Source organism: Gadus chalcogrammus, chromosome 18, assembly GCF_026213295.1.
Source record: "Gadus chalcogrammus isolate NIFS_2021 chromosome 18, NIFS_Gcha_1.0, whole genome shotgun sequence".
Classification (NCBI taxonomy): domain Eukaryota; kingdom Metazoa; phylum Chordata; class Actinopteri; order Gadiformes; family Gadidae; genus Gadus; species Gadus chalcogrammus.
Genome location: NC_079429.1, coordinates 5,843,219 through 5,858,275, shown reverse-complemented (window position 1 = coordinate 5,858,275; position 15,057 = coordinate 5,843,219). Strand labels below are relative to the sequence as shown.

Below are 15,057 nucleotides of genomic sequence, written 5' to 3'. Positions count from 1 at the left end.
ACTGGTTACATGTTGAATCCAGGAAATGTATGGTGTCATGGTCAATCCTATGTCTTCTTTTTCCCATCCTATGTTTAGAGAGTCATTTCAAATCTCTTGAAGAAGAGCAATTCAGCAATTTTTTTTTTTTCCTCAGAGGTCACGAGTGCATAAGGTCACTGAAAGTTCCAGATCCTCATTTTTGGTGATTTCTTTCAGTGTATAAAGGTTTTGGTCGTTCTTTTAGTATGTCAAAGTTTTGGTTTTTCTTTTTTTCTTCCAGCATGTCAATTTTTTTTTGTGTATCCTTCGGTATGTTAACGTTTGGGCCTTCTTTGAGCAGGCCAACTTTTTTTGGGTTTCTTTCAATATTTCAACCGGGGTTTCTTATTTTACACTCTATTAGAGTCTAACTGACCCCTCAGTCCCCTAACGGACCAAGACATCTTCAGCAGCACTGTATCTGAGTCTATCTGACCCAACTCAACCCAAACGGACCAAGAAGTTAAGTCTTCAGCACTGTATCTGAGTCTATCTGACCCAACTCAACCCAAACGGACCAAGAAGTTAAGTCTTCAGTCCTGTATCTTAGTCTATCTGACCCCTCCCTTCCCTAACAGACCAAGACGTCTTTAGCGCTGTATTTCTTTCCGACCCCTCCCTTCCATTTCCTCACGGACCTGGAGGTTATCTCTTCAGCGCCGTATCTGAGCCGATCTGACCCCTCCCTTCCCCCAACAGAAGTGCGACCGCTCGGCCAACGGGCGGCTGGACCACGGGGAGATCGAGGAGTTCTGCCGGGAGCTGCTGCGGCGGCCCGACCTGGACGCCGTGTTCACGCGCTACTCGGCCAACGGCTGCGTCCTGTCCACCGTGGACCTGAGGGACTTCCTGCGGGACCAGGGAGAGGACAGCTCGCTGGTGCACGCCCAGAGCCTCGTCCTCACCTACGAGCTCAACGAGTGGGGTACGAGAGCGGGCCGTCGAAGGGCCACGGTGCCTGAAGATTCGTAAAGTCGTAAATGTACAATTTATGACTGTATCGCTTTGCATAAAAGCGTCTGTTAAATGCACAAAATGTAAATGTAAATGTAAAAGTCACCAGAGTCAAGAGTAATGAGCATTCATTTGAATGACCCATGCACCAAATGAAGCATTCAGTAGCAAAAAGTTTTTTTCTTAGTACTTAGAATAATGGCTTGAAGGATGAATGGATCCTCCTCTTTGGCCCAGTGCAGCCCAGAGGAACCAGCTGATGACCCCCAACGGCTTCACCATGTACATGCTGTCCAAGGAGAACTGCCTCCTGGACCCCATGCACAACGTGGTCTACCAGGACATGAGCCACCCGCTGGCCCACTACTTCATCTCCTCCTCCCACAACACCTACCTCAGCAAGGACCAGCTGACCGGGGAGAGCAGCACCGAGCCCTACATCAGGTGCCCGCCTGCCTCCTGCTTCTGTTTCTCAGTGCTTCAAACTGTTCCAGAATGACTTCAGAAGTTGCTTCAGGAAGACTGCGACATCTTTTTAGACACGCAGAAGGATTTACCTTATGGGTTCAAATAGGACAAATTTCATTAATGGTGCAACTTTTCCTTTATTACTTATCCAGAGCTGATGTTTCAGTCTGTGACTGCTTCACAATATGATGCTGTAGCTGAACTTTTTTTAACATTCACTTTATTTGGTTAACAGGTTCCACAAAATTGGTATTAACTCTTAATAACATATTAACTCTTAATATATTGATTCGATTGATTGATTTTGATAAAGTTAGAGTATAGATACAGTTATATAAAAGCTGAACGAAACCATTCCCCTTATCCCCTTCCCTGATCATTCCCTCATTTTGACATGGTCTGCTGGTTTGTCCTCCAGAGCTCTGATCCACGGCTGTCGCTGCGTGGAGCTGGACTGCTGGGACGGGGACGGAGGAGAACCGGTCATATATCACGGACACACGCTCACCTCCAAGGTGTCCTTTCTGGAGGTCATCGAGACCATCAACGAGTACGCCTTTAAGGTGAGACCTGGCCCCTACCCTAACCCTAATCCTAGCCCCGCTAGTTTCCAGTCTCCAGTCCACCTGCTCTAGTCAGAAGTCTGTAGTCTCTAGCCTCTGGTCTAAAGTGTATTGTCTCTAGTCTCTAGTCCATCACCTCTAGTCTATAGTCTCTAGCCTCTAGCCTCCATGCCCTAGCCTGTAGCCTCTTGTCTCTAGTCTCTAGCCTCTAGCCTCCATGCCCTAGCCTGTAGCCTCTTGTATTTAGTCTCTAGCCTCTAGCCTCCATGCCCTAGCCTATAGCCTCTAGTCTCTAGCCTCTAGCCTCCATGCTCTCGCCTGTAGCTTCTAGTCTCTAGCCTCTAGCCTCCATGCCCTAGCCTGTAGCCTCTTGTCTTTAGTCTCTAGCCTCTAGCCTCCATGCCCTAGCCTGTAGCCTCTTGTCTTTAGTCTCTAGCCTCTAGCCTCCATGCCCTAGCCTGTAGCCTCTTGTCTCTAGTCTCTAGCTTCTAGCCTCCATGCCCTAGCCTGTAGCCTCTAGTCTCTAGCCTCCAGCCTCCATGCTCTCACCTGTAGCCTCTAGTCTCTGGTTTCTAGTCTCTAGATTCTAGTCTCTAGTCCATCACCTCTAGTCTATAGTCTCTAGCCTCTAGCCTCCATGCCCTGGCCTGTAGCCTCTTGTCTTTAGTCTCTAGCATCTAGCCTCTATGCCCTAGCCTGTAGCCTCTAGTCTCTAGCCTCTAGCCACCATGCTCTAGCCTGTAGCTTCTAGTCTCTGGTTTCTAGTCTCTAGATTCTAGTCTCTAGTCGCAGGCTAACACTAACACCCTACAACAAGATTACTTCAAAAAATTACGTAGTACTGATGTAGAGGTGCAATGAAGAAAAACTGGGTCGATATTTATGAACTCACAGACATTCGATCAAAGCACAAAGTGCAGCAAAAGGTTACACAGTGGAGCGTTGGACCACAACAACAACCGAACCCCCTCCTCCACTATGTACCTCCCACAGACCTCCCCCTATCCTCTGATCCTGTCCCTGGAGAACCACTGCACCGTGGAGCAGCAGGTGGTCATGGCCCGACACCTGCGCTCCGTCCTGGGGAAGAAGCTGCTGACCAGACCCCTAGAAGGCATGGATCCCGCTACTCTGCCATCCCCAGAGGTACGGTCGGCTCAGGGACTCTGTGTCAGAAGGATTGCATCTCCCGGCACTGGCGCCCAAGCCTGGCCGAGGATGATGCAACCTGACACTGCTATAACATTGTTAACGGGCCTCAGACAGCAGGCTCACTATGGAGCCTTTCCTGTTTATTGTTCTGGGAACCAGCTAGATTATTTTTACTATGTAACCACTGCGAATGCGTCCTGAGTTGCCATGTCTCTTATATCTTGGAATTCTGGAAAATAAATGCTATAGCCATATCTAATAGTACCTAATTGTATATAATTATATGTATCTAATAGTATATAATCATACAGGATATCTAAATCGAATAGTATTCCTATATCTAATATTATAGTTCTATATCTATATCTCTAGCATATTTATCTTATAGGATTTCTATAACTTCTACTTTATTTCTATCTAATTATAGCATAGCTATATCTAATAGTATAACTATATCTTTAAGTATATGTATATCTCATAGTATACTTAAATCTATTAGTATATCTAAGAAGTATATCCATAGTTAGTATAGAATAAATTAAGAGTAATTCAGTGATTCCAAGTTTTCTAGTCATCGTATTCTTTTCAAGTTTGTCAGGGCTACAGAATTTTCCTCCAATGTTTACTTGTTATCGTGTTTGATTCACCAAGGCGTCAGGTCAAAATATAATCAGGCTGAATCTGATTAAATATTAATCAACGGGCCTGTGAGGGTGAGGTGAAGACGGATGCAATGTGAGAAGACTTTTTCTATTGTAATGTTTATTGTAATAGCTGATATTCAGGCTGGCTCCACCAGTAATGAAGTCTGACTGTACGTCCACACCAGGAGCGACCAAAGCGTCAAAGACGCTCTGGTCGCTCACAAAGTTTCGCTGCGAATTTTTCTGTTCGCTTTGGTCGCTCAAGTCGCTCATGACGTACAATTCAATTATGCAGACGCATTTAAAGGAGCCGTATGCGTTTAGTAGGCCCTACAGACAGCCATATCAAATAGTGAACTCTCCCATACACCTTGGCCATATTGCCGAGACGGTTTTGCTTGTTCGATAAAGTGCTTCGACAACAAGTAGGACAGTGATTCCCCCCAATATAAAAAAAATCCTAAAATGTAGGCTAATTACAACCGAGAACAAAAAACCCTGCGTGCTGTAGTAGTTAAAATATGTTTCACTGATCTGGATCTGCAAATCATGATCTGCACTCATTCGTCGCATTCAAAACAAATAGACGTTGGGACACATGGCTAATTTGCATACGTGCACAGGACTGGTTGGCTCCTCAAGGCAAATAATGGAACATATCTATCTATCTAGGCCTTTCTGTCTATCTATCTATCAACGCGTGTCTAGTTTTAATGTGATGTATTGTGTGTATTATCCAGTCAGACTTGTTCTGTGTGGTATTGTAGGCTACTGTCCTGTGTGGGACGAACCACCTAAATGGATTCCCGACGATTTGTGTCGTTTGGTATTAATAAAGACTTGACTATCTATCTATCTAGACTATTTAATTAAAAATTATTCACCTCAGGCTCCGTGAATAGTGGGGAATAGAGGGATAAAAGACAAGAGATATATCCCTTGTCATTTATCCCTCGGCTTGTCGATTAGTTTGTTTATGTGACGATTTCAAATACTTTTTTGGTTTTGTTTAAAGCATGCTACACGCGATTGGTTGGTTAGATTGGTGGCATGTAGTGCAAATTATAATGATTCCCGCTTAAATACGAACGTTCTAGATGTAGCCTATAAATACTCCCGTTTATCATCACTTGATATCCAAACCACTATGGCGTTTCGATCTCTGAACTGAAAAAGGGTGGGTTCGTACAACACCGGGTGCCCAGTTACAGCCGGGATTAATACTTCAGCCGACATTTTGTTCAGTGAGTGAATAAAGGTAGGTAGGAACCAAAGTGCCTGCCGATGTTCCCTGGGATCCACGCAAGCGAAGAGCGTCTACATTCCGATTGGCTGTCAGTGTTTGGTCGCTGAAGCGAATAATAGTCATTTGCATAAAGTTAAAAAGTTTTCAACTTCTTTTTGACGCTCTGGTCGCTCAACTTTGGCCGCTGGTAGCGTTGGTCGCTTTGGTCGCTCTGGTCGCTCTTGCCCATAGAAAGTGAATGACTTCCGGCGATTTGGTCGCTCAATTCGCTTCTGGTGTGGACGGACAGTGAGTATTTGCTCCCCTTGAGGAAAGCTCATACACTTCAGTCATTTGTTTGGACCCTTTGTAAACTTCTTCTATATGGAATCTTAATGGTGGAATATATCCAAGACTCATGGGTTATTGTTTGTGTTGGACAGGTTTCGGTTGCCATGTGCTGCTCTCTGTCCCACTAATCCTAAGACTTCCCACAATCATAGCACAGGTGTGTGTGTGTGTGTGTGTGTGTGTGTGGGGGTGGGGGTGTGGGTGTGGGTGTGTGGTTGTGAGTGTGTATATGTGTGTGTGTGTGAATGATTTGTGCCCCAGTTTTAATAATCTCTTTACTGCAAACAAAATCTCATTCAACTCTTGATATTATTAAAGAACAGGTACATTAATCAGAACAGATAAACTGATCAAACTTCAATCTAGAGTTGAACTAGGGTATTGGCTGCCTCTGACCATCGCCCAGATAGAAAAGTCACGTTCCAAAATGTTTATGAGCCACTCTTATCTAAAATGAGTGGTGTTGGTGTCACTGTTTCTAGTCAACATGTGTGTGTGTGTGTGTGTGTGTGTGTTTCCATGTATTTGTGTGCATGTATGCGTGTGTGTATGTACGTGTGTGTGTGCGTGTGCGTGTGCGTGTGTGTGTGTGTGTGTGTGTGTGTGTGTGTGTGCGTGCCTCCAGGATCTGAAGGGGAGGATCCTGGTGAAGGGGAAGAAGGAGCGAGTGAAAGCAGAGGGCTCCTCCAGCTCCTCAGACCTCAGCTCCGACGAGGAGGGGAGCCAGGTGGATAAAGGAGCCAAGAAGGTGAGCTACCAAAGAACTCCTCTGGCTCTGGAGCGCTGCTCTACAACCTGTGGCGGCTGAGGGTACTGCAGGCGACACTGGGATTTAAATCTTGAAATACACATTTACGATAATAGATTAAGAAATATATTTTAAAATATAGATTTTAAGACTTTTTATTTAATGCTGAGACTCAAAAATGTTCTCGCTTTTGGGCAATTTAATCTTGAAATAGACACATTTACAATAATAGATAAAAAAATATTTTTTTTATGTAATACTGAGACTCAAAAATAGTCTTGCTCTGGTAAATTCATCATATTTTTTCCATTGTAATGTATTCCATTTCGGGTAAATTTGTGTTTGCTAAGTAAAAGCAGCGTTGCATTTGCTAAATATGTACAGCGTTGCTGACTGTTTCCTTCCACTTTTCCACTGACCATGACCTTCTTACAGGAATGATTGTGTACAAAGGGGCGTTTGGCACTCCTTGCCCATCCACTGAATGTGTATTTATCTTTTTTTGCTGTTTGCATATGAGACGTTCCACGAAAGATCCCAGTCACACAAAACTCAAAATGCAGGGGTACATGTTAAGTCTTAGGTTGGGACGATTTTTCCTCCCCTCTCCTCATCTTCTCCTCTATACTCAAGCGAGAGACGATAAGCAGGAGTGTATACAATCCGTGGTGTTTGAATACAACTCCTTCAAAGGGCAACCAAACCCCAACAACACTTGTACAGTGGTTTGCATTGTCGAGGACTCCCTCTAGTGGTTAAACACATGCTATTACATGCATAACCGCTTCTTGGCTGGTAGGGTTACCCCGTCACCTGGTGATTAAGTGTAAGCACCTGTCCACTGTTTAAACTGAATTCAAGGGGTGTTTCCAGGGGAGCCAGCAGCCCTGCATCCCCAGATTGAAACCACCTCAAGCCTTAGTTATAAAGGCAGAGTTGGGGAGTTTGGTTAACCTTAAAATGCATTGTGTGTGTTGTGTTTGTTAATCACCCCTTGCCCTGTGTTTTTTTTGTGCCCGAGCAGGCCGTGTCCAGCCTGAGTCCCGAACTGTCGGACCTCGTGGTCTACACCAGGAGCGTTCCCTTCAAAGACTTCCATCAGGTGGCCAAGAAGCCCGCCACGGACATATCGTCGTTCTCCGAGAGTGACGCCCTGCGGCACGTCAAAGAGACCGGTAGGAGACGATACGATGAACTATGATTGGACACGATAAGATAAAACGTTAGGGAGTTCATTATTTTCACATCCTAGTGTTGACCTTTACGGTTGCTTGTACATTGTGATGTAACATCGCAATGACGTATCCATTTTGGAAGGACAGGAGCGTAGGAATGTTCAAGTTCAAGTTCAAAAGCATTATTGGTCCAACATGATGTTGCCAAAGTTGAAAATTGTCCTTGATTGAAGGCAGTCTGTTCTCTAATTGTGTGTATGTGGTGCTTGTGTGAGAAGTATGTTGTGTGTGTGTATTGCCTTGGGTATGAAGGATTTTGTATAGAGAGATTTTTTGGCTAGAGGCACTCTGTATCTTCTGCCCGATGGATTCAGCTCAAAACAGCCGTGAAGGGGGTGGGAGGGATCCAGGAGAATGGAATTGGTCTTCCTTTCCACTGCTTGGGTCTGAAAGCTGTTTTTGTTGGATGCTGGTTATCTTGCTTGCCTTCTTAATTTTCCTAGCCAGTTTTCCCTTGCATCAGCTTGTTAGGAAGCTGTACCAAGATGTAATGTTGAAGGAGATTACAGATTCGATCAGTGTCTGATAAACCGTTAATAAAATGTCCTTTCTGACATCAAACCCTTTCAGCTTCCTCTGGAGACACATGCGTTAAATATTTTTAGTCCATTGATCTTGCAGGTGATCTCATTTGTGTACATAGAAAATAGAATTGGTAACAAGACACATCCCTGTGGGACTCCGGTATTTAAAATGGTGTTATTGGTACTCATTGTTCTTTTTTTAAAATTGTAATCATTTTGAATTTAATCTTGAATTCCTTTTTATCGTTATGGTCTCCCCATAATGACCAATAATTTCACGATAGTCACATTGTTGAGTTTCATAAGCCTAGGTCACGTTATATTTACGTTGATGTTACAGTACTACAACTCTCTTGAGTCCCTTCAATATCTTGGAGAATCGCAGACAAAAAATCCCATGATGCATTCTGATATTCAAGACCTACAGGTACCGAGGTACAGATAATAAGCTTGCAATCCTAATTAGATGTTCAGTCAATACGAATAGGGCTTTAAGCCTTTGTTAATGAGCGGTAAGTTAATTAGGTCTTTGTTCAGCAGATTAAGGCCTTTATTCAGGCATAATACCACAAAAACTACAAATGTACAATATCTTCTGTTGACGTTGACGTCCGGCTTTGTGAAAGCCGATCCATACTAATTGCTAGTTACTTATATATTACTCTACGTGTCCATCAGTGTTGTAGGTCAAGTGCCCATCCTACCAGTTCACTGACTCTCCCTGCTAATGACCGATACTTTAACCCTCCAATCTCATTCCGCATGAACCAGCCACAGTATCAACTGCACCTACCGTAACGTCCCTCCCTACCTGTGGAGCGGGTTTGCTGCTAACCGAAAGGTTGCTGGTTCGAACCCCGGCTCCTCCTAGTCTCGATGGCGAGGTGTCCCTGAGCAAAACACCTAACCCTGACTGTTCCCGACGAGCTGGTGGTCGCCTTGCATGGTTGACAACGCCGCTGGTGTGTGAATGGGTGAATGTGAGGCAGTATTGTAAAGCGCTTTGAGCGGCCACAGGTTAGAAAAGCGCTGCACAAATGCAGTCCATTTTACTAGCGAGCGCGACACGTACCCATCTCACCCCCTCTTCTCTTATGCTTCTCCGCCCTCGCTCCAGGCGTGCATTTCGTGCGTCACAACAGCCACCAGCTGAGCCGGGTCTACCCCTCCGGTCAGCGGCTGCAGTCCTCCAACTACAACCCCCAGGAGATGTGGAACGGAGGGTGCCAGATTGGTGAGCGACGACGACGACGCGATAACTCAAGCCCGAACAGTCCGAGCCACAGATGAGAGCATGGTGCACGGTGGAACATTTGATTAGCAGCTTAATTGGCCCCTTTGGAGCCCTCTGCTCGTCTTGCGTCTCGGTCCGCCAGGCCCCGGGGCCCTTAACTGCTGTGGTGGAAGTCGCCAAGGTCTCGTTCGCGGTGTTTTGCCCATGTGTCCTCTTCATTAAATGCTAAATGAGTTAAAAGTTAATTGACTATTAAAAGAGGAAAAGGCACATTTACTTTTTTTATCTCTTACCTCCACTGATTAGTTTGACTCAGCTGTTTTTACGGGATCATTATGCACCATTAGCGCTTTGCTTTTGGTCGATGCCAAACGAATGAAACCTGATCGCTCCCTGAATCACTGAATCCCATGCGAGGGAAACGAGTTGAACAGTTCATACTGAGGGAGAGTCTGCTTGTTTGTATTTTGGTGCAGTGGCGCTGAACTTCCAGACCCCAGGAGAGCAGATGGATCTGAACGGGGGGAGGTTCCTGCCCAACGGCCGCTGCGGCTACATCCTCAAGCCCCCGTTCATGTGCCAGAAGGACACCACCTTCAACCCGGAGAACGTGGGCGGAGGTCCGGGACACCAGCCGGCCCTGGTCACCGTCCGGGTAAACACTGTTCACGTCAGCACACAGGGCACACTTCATGTTAGCCTGATGTCCTTAAAAAGAAAATGAATGAAAATATAAAAGGTACCAATTTCACAAAATAAAATAGTTTTATCGTTTTAGAATTTGAGATTCAAGATTCAAAGGTTTTTTTTGTCACATACACATACAGGATATGCAGTGAAATGTTTGTGCGACATACTCGTTTTTTTCTGTGCTTTACAAAAAGTAGAATACAATATAATTAAAATAGAATAAAATAAAATACAATATAAGTATTTTTTTCTTCATATTTTTATTGGGTTTTTTCTTTTTATAAACACAACAAAAAACAATATAAGTTTTAACAGAAATTAAGAATATTATAAATATATGTACAATTAAAACCAAAAAAATTATTGTTTGATGTTTTGAAATGATTTTGCAACCGAATATTTGAATACTACCGGATATATATGGTCTTTGTTCCAGACAGATACAAGCAGTGGGTATAGGCACTGGGACATCGGTTGGCGTCGTCATTAAGGGCCAATGTAATCACGTATGACTAATTTCTTTTAATGTGATTTCAGATCATTTCAGCCCAGCAGCTGCCTAAGCCCGAGTGGGACAAGCCCACGTCCATCGTGGACCCCCAGGTGTGGGTGGAGATGCACGGCGTGCCCATTGATGTCAACAAGAAGAAGACCAACCGCGTAGACAACAACGGTAAACATTTGATAAAATAACTAAAAACGATTTAATGTTTAAAATGTCCGTCATGCATGTGGAGAAAATACAGACACTTCCGGGAAGTGAGATGTTTGGTATGTTTCAAAGTTTTAGAGATGTTTGGTATGTTTTCAACACACTCTCTCTCCTCTTTGTTCTTAAATAAAAGAGCACTGCTTCACATGCGTGTTGAGGCAAATTCACGGTCGGCAACATCAACTGTTTCTGCTTAATGGTTGGACCAGTGACCAATTGTTTCAAATTGATTGTGAAACACACATCCTGAACTAAAAACATCTATAGTCCAACTTATAAGCATACTTCTCGAAAACAAGGTTGAGGTTGCAGTAATTTTAAGCAGTAGCTTCTTAAATAAATAAAATAGCAGTTCACCTTAAAGAGGGACTATGTGGTTTGCATTTAGTGGACAAGATTCAACATAAAGCTTCACATACTTATAATAAATCTGTCTGAGAATTCTATGCATTCTAGTGGACTAGAAGCGGGTTGATTTTGTACCTTATCCCATAACCGGAGCTCCTTTGTCGTTGGTCTGTCAGGCTTCAACCCGCGCTGGGACTCCACCTTTAACTTCACCATCCACGTGCCGGAGCTGGCTCTGGTGCGCTTCATGGTGGAGGACCACGACTACACCTCCAGGAACGACTTCCTCGGACAGTTCACCATCCCTTTCACCAGCCTACGCACAGGTGTGTGTGTGTGTGTGTGTGTGTGTGTGTGTGTGTGTGTGTGTGTGTGTGTGTGTGTGTGTGTGTGTGTGTGTGTGTGTGTGTGTGTGTGTGTGTGTGTGTGTGTGTGGTATAGTTACGATGGATAATATGAGATAGTTACTCAAATGTATGCTATATGTATTAGTTAGAATGCAAAATGGAAAAAGCTATATCTCATTTGCCTTGCTCACAGAAGCGTTACCAATCTCGTCCACCACTATATAGCAAGGGGCGTCAAATGCAAATGCATCTCAACCATCGCAGAGTTTTTCTACTATTCCTAGAGCTGTAGCTGTGTCCGCATATCAAGTGGGGAACGCTGATGAACAGATCTTTGAGAATCTTTAGAATCTAAAAGAAAGATGTTAGAAGCTAGATATTTGTAACATGAGATCAGTAGAATCAGGTGATTCCCTCGTATCAACAGGCCATATTGATCTCCAAAGTGATTTTCATGAATTTGTCAGCAGCGTTGACGTGGCAACCTTTTCGGTGCATCCCTTCTCCCCGCTGCTCCCCACAGGCTACCGCCACGTCCGCCTGCGCAAGCTGGACGGCTCCAGCATGTCGCCCTCCTCCCTCTTCGTCCACATCAAGGTCAACCCCTCCCCCGGCAGCCCGTCCAAGTCCCCGTCCAAGTCCCCGTCCAAGTCCCCCAACAGATCCCAGGCCCGGGCCTGCGCCGCCAAAGACCACTAAGGACACGGAAGAGGTCTCTGGACGTCAGGTCTCTGGACGTCAGGTCTCTGGACGTCAGGTCTCTGGACGTCTGGTCACTGCTAGGGGAGGCTTGAGGCACAACCCAAAACATAGACTGGTTGGATGCTCCAACCCAAACCATAGACATAGATCATTCGTTAAATATGAATTATTCATTGGTTATTATCAAGATAATTTGAACAAAGGTGTCTAGAACTGAATTTAAACGTGCAGTGAATCCACCACGAGAGGATACTCAGGGTATGCAGTCACACAGAACCTTTGCTCACAACATAAGACGTTGCACTATGCATTATCATGATTGATGAGGGATTTTGTTCAAAAGGACTAACAGGGATCTCAGATACAGGCTATTTAGATAGGGGTTAGGGTGCATCTTGCTAAAGGATGCCAACAGGTTGGGTGCGGACATTGGGCATCGAACCCAGTGCCTTCGCCTGCTGCTCAGTGATCTGCCCACATAAAAAAATGTTTAAACTAATATTTGGTGCTGTGTAGTCCCGGCCTTTAGATCGTTTGTAAGAAATCAAAATGTATACTTTGGTCATTTCCAGTTTAGTAAAATAAGCCGAAGTTGTAGAAGGATTATATATTTATTAATCATTTTCTGATCGTTTTTTATTGTTTTTACATATTTATAGAAGTTGCTGTTTTGTCCACGATGGGTTAAGTGAAGGCAGTTACATACGATATGGCATTTACATTTTGTAACGACATGGTGCCATTTTGTATGAGTAAAAGCTATGACTTGTGAGCACAGTCTTACAAGGCCTGTATTATCACCGTTACAGTATTATAGGAAGGAATTCATTTCGGATGAGAAACCTGACATGTAGAAATGTTTTGCCAGCACTATCTCCCAGAGGTATGCAAAACCATTGCAGTTATGTGAAAGGAAAATCTTAAATGAATAGTTACCATTCCTAATCACTTTCTTTTTTTCTATGCTTAAACTCCAGTATTTTGTAGCCAATGTCTGGCTCTTTAGACAATCCCTTAAATCCTATTACCTCCTATATTATATGGAAATACCGTAGCATAGATAATATAACGTTAGCTTATTGCGATGCAACTGCTGTGTAAAAGATTGCTCCACAGTGAGCATGTTTTAGATTAAGGTTTTTATATTTCATCATCTGAAACCAGCCAACCAAAACTGTTAACCAGAAAAAAGAGTTTGATATTTAATTTGTAATGTGTTTGTTGTAGCTTGTTTAATAGCAATATTAGGATCTGCACTACATTTAGATTGGATGCCTTAAAGTGTATGCTTTAGAATAGATTTGGCATGTTTCTCGTGCCCAGTTTAGCGACACAGGTTTCTCTACACTTTATTTACTTCAAGACACACATTTCCAAAGCAGGAAGGTGTACTATCAAATTACCTTTTCTTTAGTTGTGTGAATGGAGTATATATGTAGCATTCAAGTATGATTCTGAGATGTATATAAGTGAACATGTTTCATATTGTTTAGCGAATGGTAGTTTGTTTAATGAAGATTGAATTTAAAAGGTTTTACTTGAAATGTGTCAAAAGGTTCCATATGAGAAGGTGAAAAAACAATGACCGAGTATTATATCAATTATTGATCCAAAATCTTTGTCAAGAACTAATCAATACAACTATATTTTAAATATAGCTGCAACGAGAAATACCATCTCCTTTTTTTCAATTGTTTGTGTTGAACTTGAAAGTTAATATATTTTGGTAATCATTTGGAAACTTGAAGTAACTGTTGTGTTTAACATGGTCTACTGTTATTTTGTTATTAATTATTATTTAATACTGTAATGGTATGCCATCAGCAGCATCAAAGCCATTTATAAAAAATATAGCGAAGAAGCGAAATACGTCCTGCAATCTAATTATGTTATTTATGAGTAAAATAATGCTACAATTTAGGGTTTGAATAGCTGTACTGTGTTCAAAACCTATTTTGAATTTCCGAAAGTTTATATGGTCTACATTTTAGTCCTTATGTTAAACGACAACATTTAACTGAGATTGGTTTTAATCAATATAACAATTCAATCACAAGTTTACATTTCAAATGTTTCCTTTCCATTTCATGCATTTGTGTTCATTTTTATTATTTAATAAAGTATGAAGTAGTGTCAAGAAATTATGAGCTGATCTAATAAATAATGACAGTTTCTTTATGACCCAAATATGAGAATGAATTTATTTGTTTATTTGTACACAATTATCTGGATTTTCATTAGATAATTCATTTGTTTTACAAGGGTTGTACATTAATACAACTCACCTGAGGCATCTCAAAATGTCGAAGTATCGCCAACAAAAAATCCCACAATGCATTCTGATGTACTGGCACTATTAAACGTCGCTAATAATTTTTCATCGTTACAATATGCCTCCAGACCGCCAGAGGGCAGCAAACGACCGTCTCACTCTTAAGAAATAATTAATTTCTGAATACACGAACGAGATGTCTTTAGTGAAGGAGTAGGAGATAATAGGTATGTTAAGTCTCTATATATAAATATTCTTGATGCAGACAGAATGCTAAGATTAACCAGGGAATACAACAATACTAATACAACACAGTAGCCAACCAATGCCAGCACAATTTGTGCAGTGTTGTGAACCCTGGAAGTGCTAGTGTTGTAGTGATTATGAAGTGGTTTTCTAAGGAAATGATGGCAATATATAAAGTAGCTTTCATGATTATCTTTCACCCAACTCCACCTGCTTTGACCAAGTCTAGTAAGTAAACTTTTGGTTTCTTATTGCTTAGATTCTATATGCCAGCGAATGGTATTATTCTAAGCCAAAGATTACTCTCTCACACGCACACAGACACGCATACACACACACGCACACACACACACACACACACACACACACACACACACACACACACACACACACACACACACACACACACACACACACACACTGGGCTCTGTTACAAGTTAAGTTATGCAATGGGATTGCAGTCTGACCTCTCTTTATCTCTCTCTATCTCTCTCCCTCTTTCTCTCTCTGTAAATGTTATTGTCTATTTACTGGTTAACTCTTGATATTTCATATTATAGATCTAGAAAAGGCACATCAAGCCATGTCAATATCAAAGCTATCAATCAAATACTGTTTTCT

At 42.7% G+C, this 15,057-nt stretch overlaps 1 protein-coding gene across 2 annotated transcripts in view; it reads left to right on the top strand.

The window, feature by feature from the left end:
• Window positions 1-14,338, top strand: part of LOC130371093 (1-phosphatidylinositol 4,5-bisphosphate phosphodiesterase delta-3-A-like) — a 24,947-nt gene extending 10,609 nt beyond the window's left edge. The window contains exons 6-17 of one of the 2 annotated variants that reach the window (XM_056576730.1): window positions 721-946; window positions 1,218-1,419; window positions 1,862-2,006; window positions 3,000-3,152; window positions 6,004-6,126; window positions 7,151-7,301; window positions 9,003-9,119; window positions 9,596-9,774; window positions 10,347-10,482; window positions 11,046-11,195; window positions 11,740-11,943; window positions 11,974-14,338. In XM_056576730.1, coding sequence (XP_056432705.1) covers window positions 721-946; window positions 1,218-1,419; window positions 1,862-2,006; window positions 3,000-3,152; window positions 6,004-6,126; window positions 7,151-7,301; window positions 9,003-9,119; window positions 9,596-9,774; window positions 10,347-10,482; window positions 11,046-11,195; window positions 11,740-11,915 — 1,758 coding nt within the window. In that variant the 3' untranslated portion in view covers window positions 11,916-11,943; window positions 11,974-14,338. Of the gene's footprint in view, window positions 1-720; window positions 947-1,217; window positions 1,420-1,861; window positions 2,007-2,999; window positions 3,153-6,003; window positions 6,127-7,150; window positions 7,302-9,002; window positions 9,120-9,595; window positions 9,775-10,346; window positions 10,483-11,045; window positions 11,196-11,739 lie in introns of both variants that reach the window. The other variant, XM_056576729.1, reaches the window with a different exon arrangement.
• The last annotated feature ends 719 nt before the right edge of the window (window positions 14,339-15,057 follow it).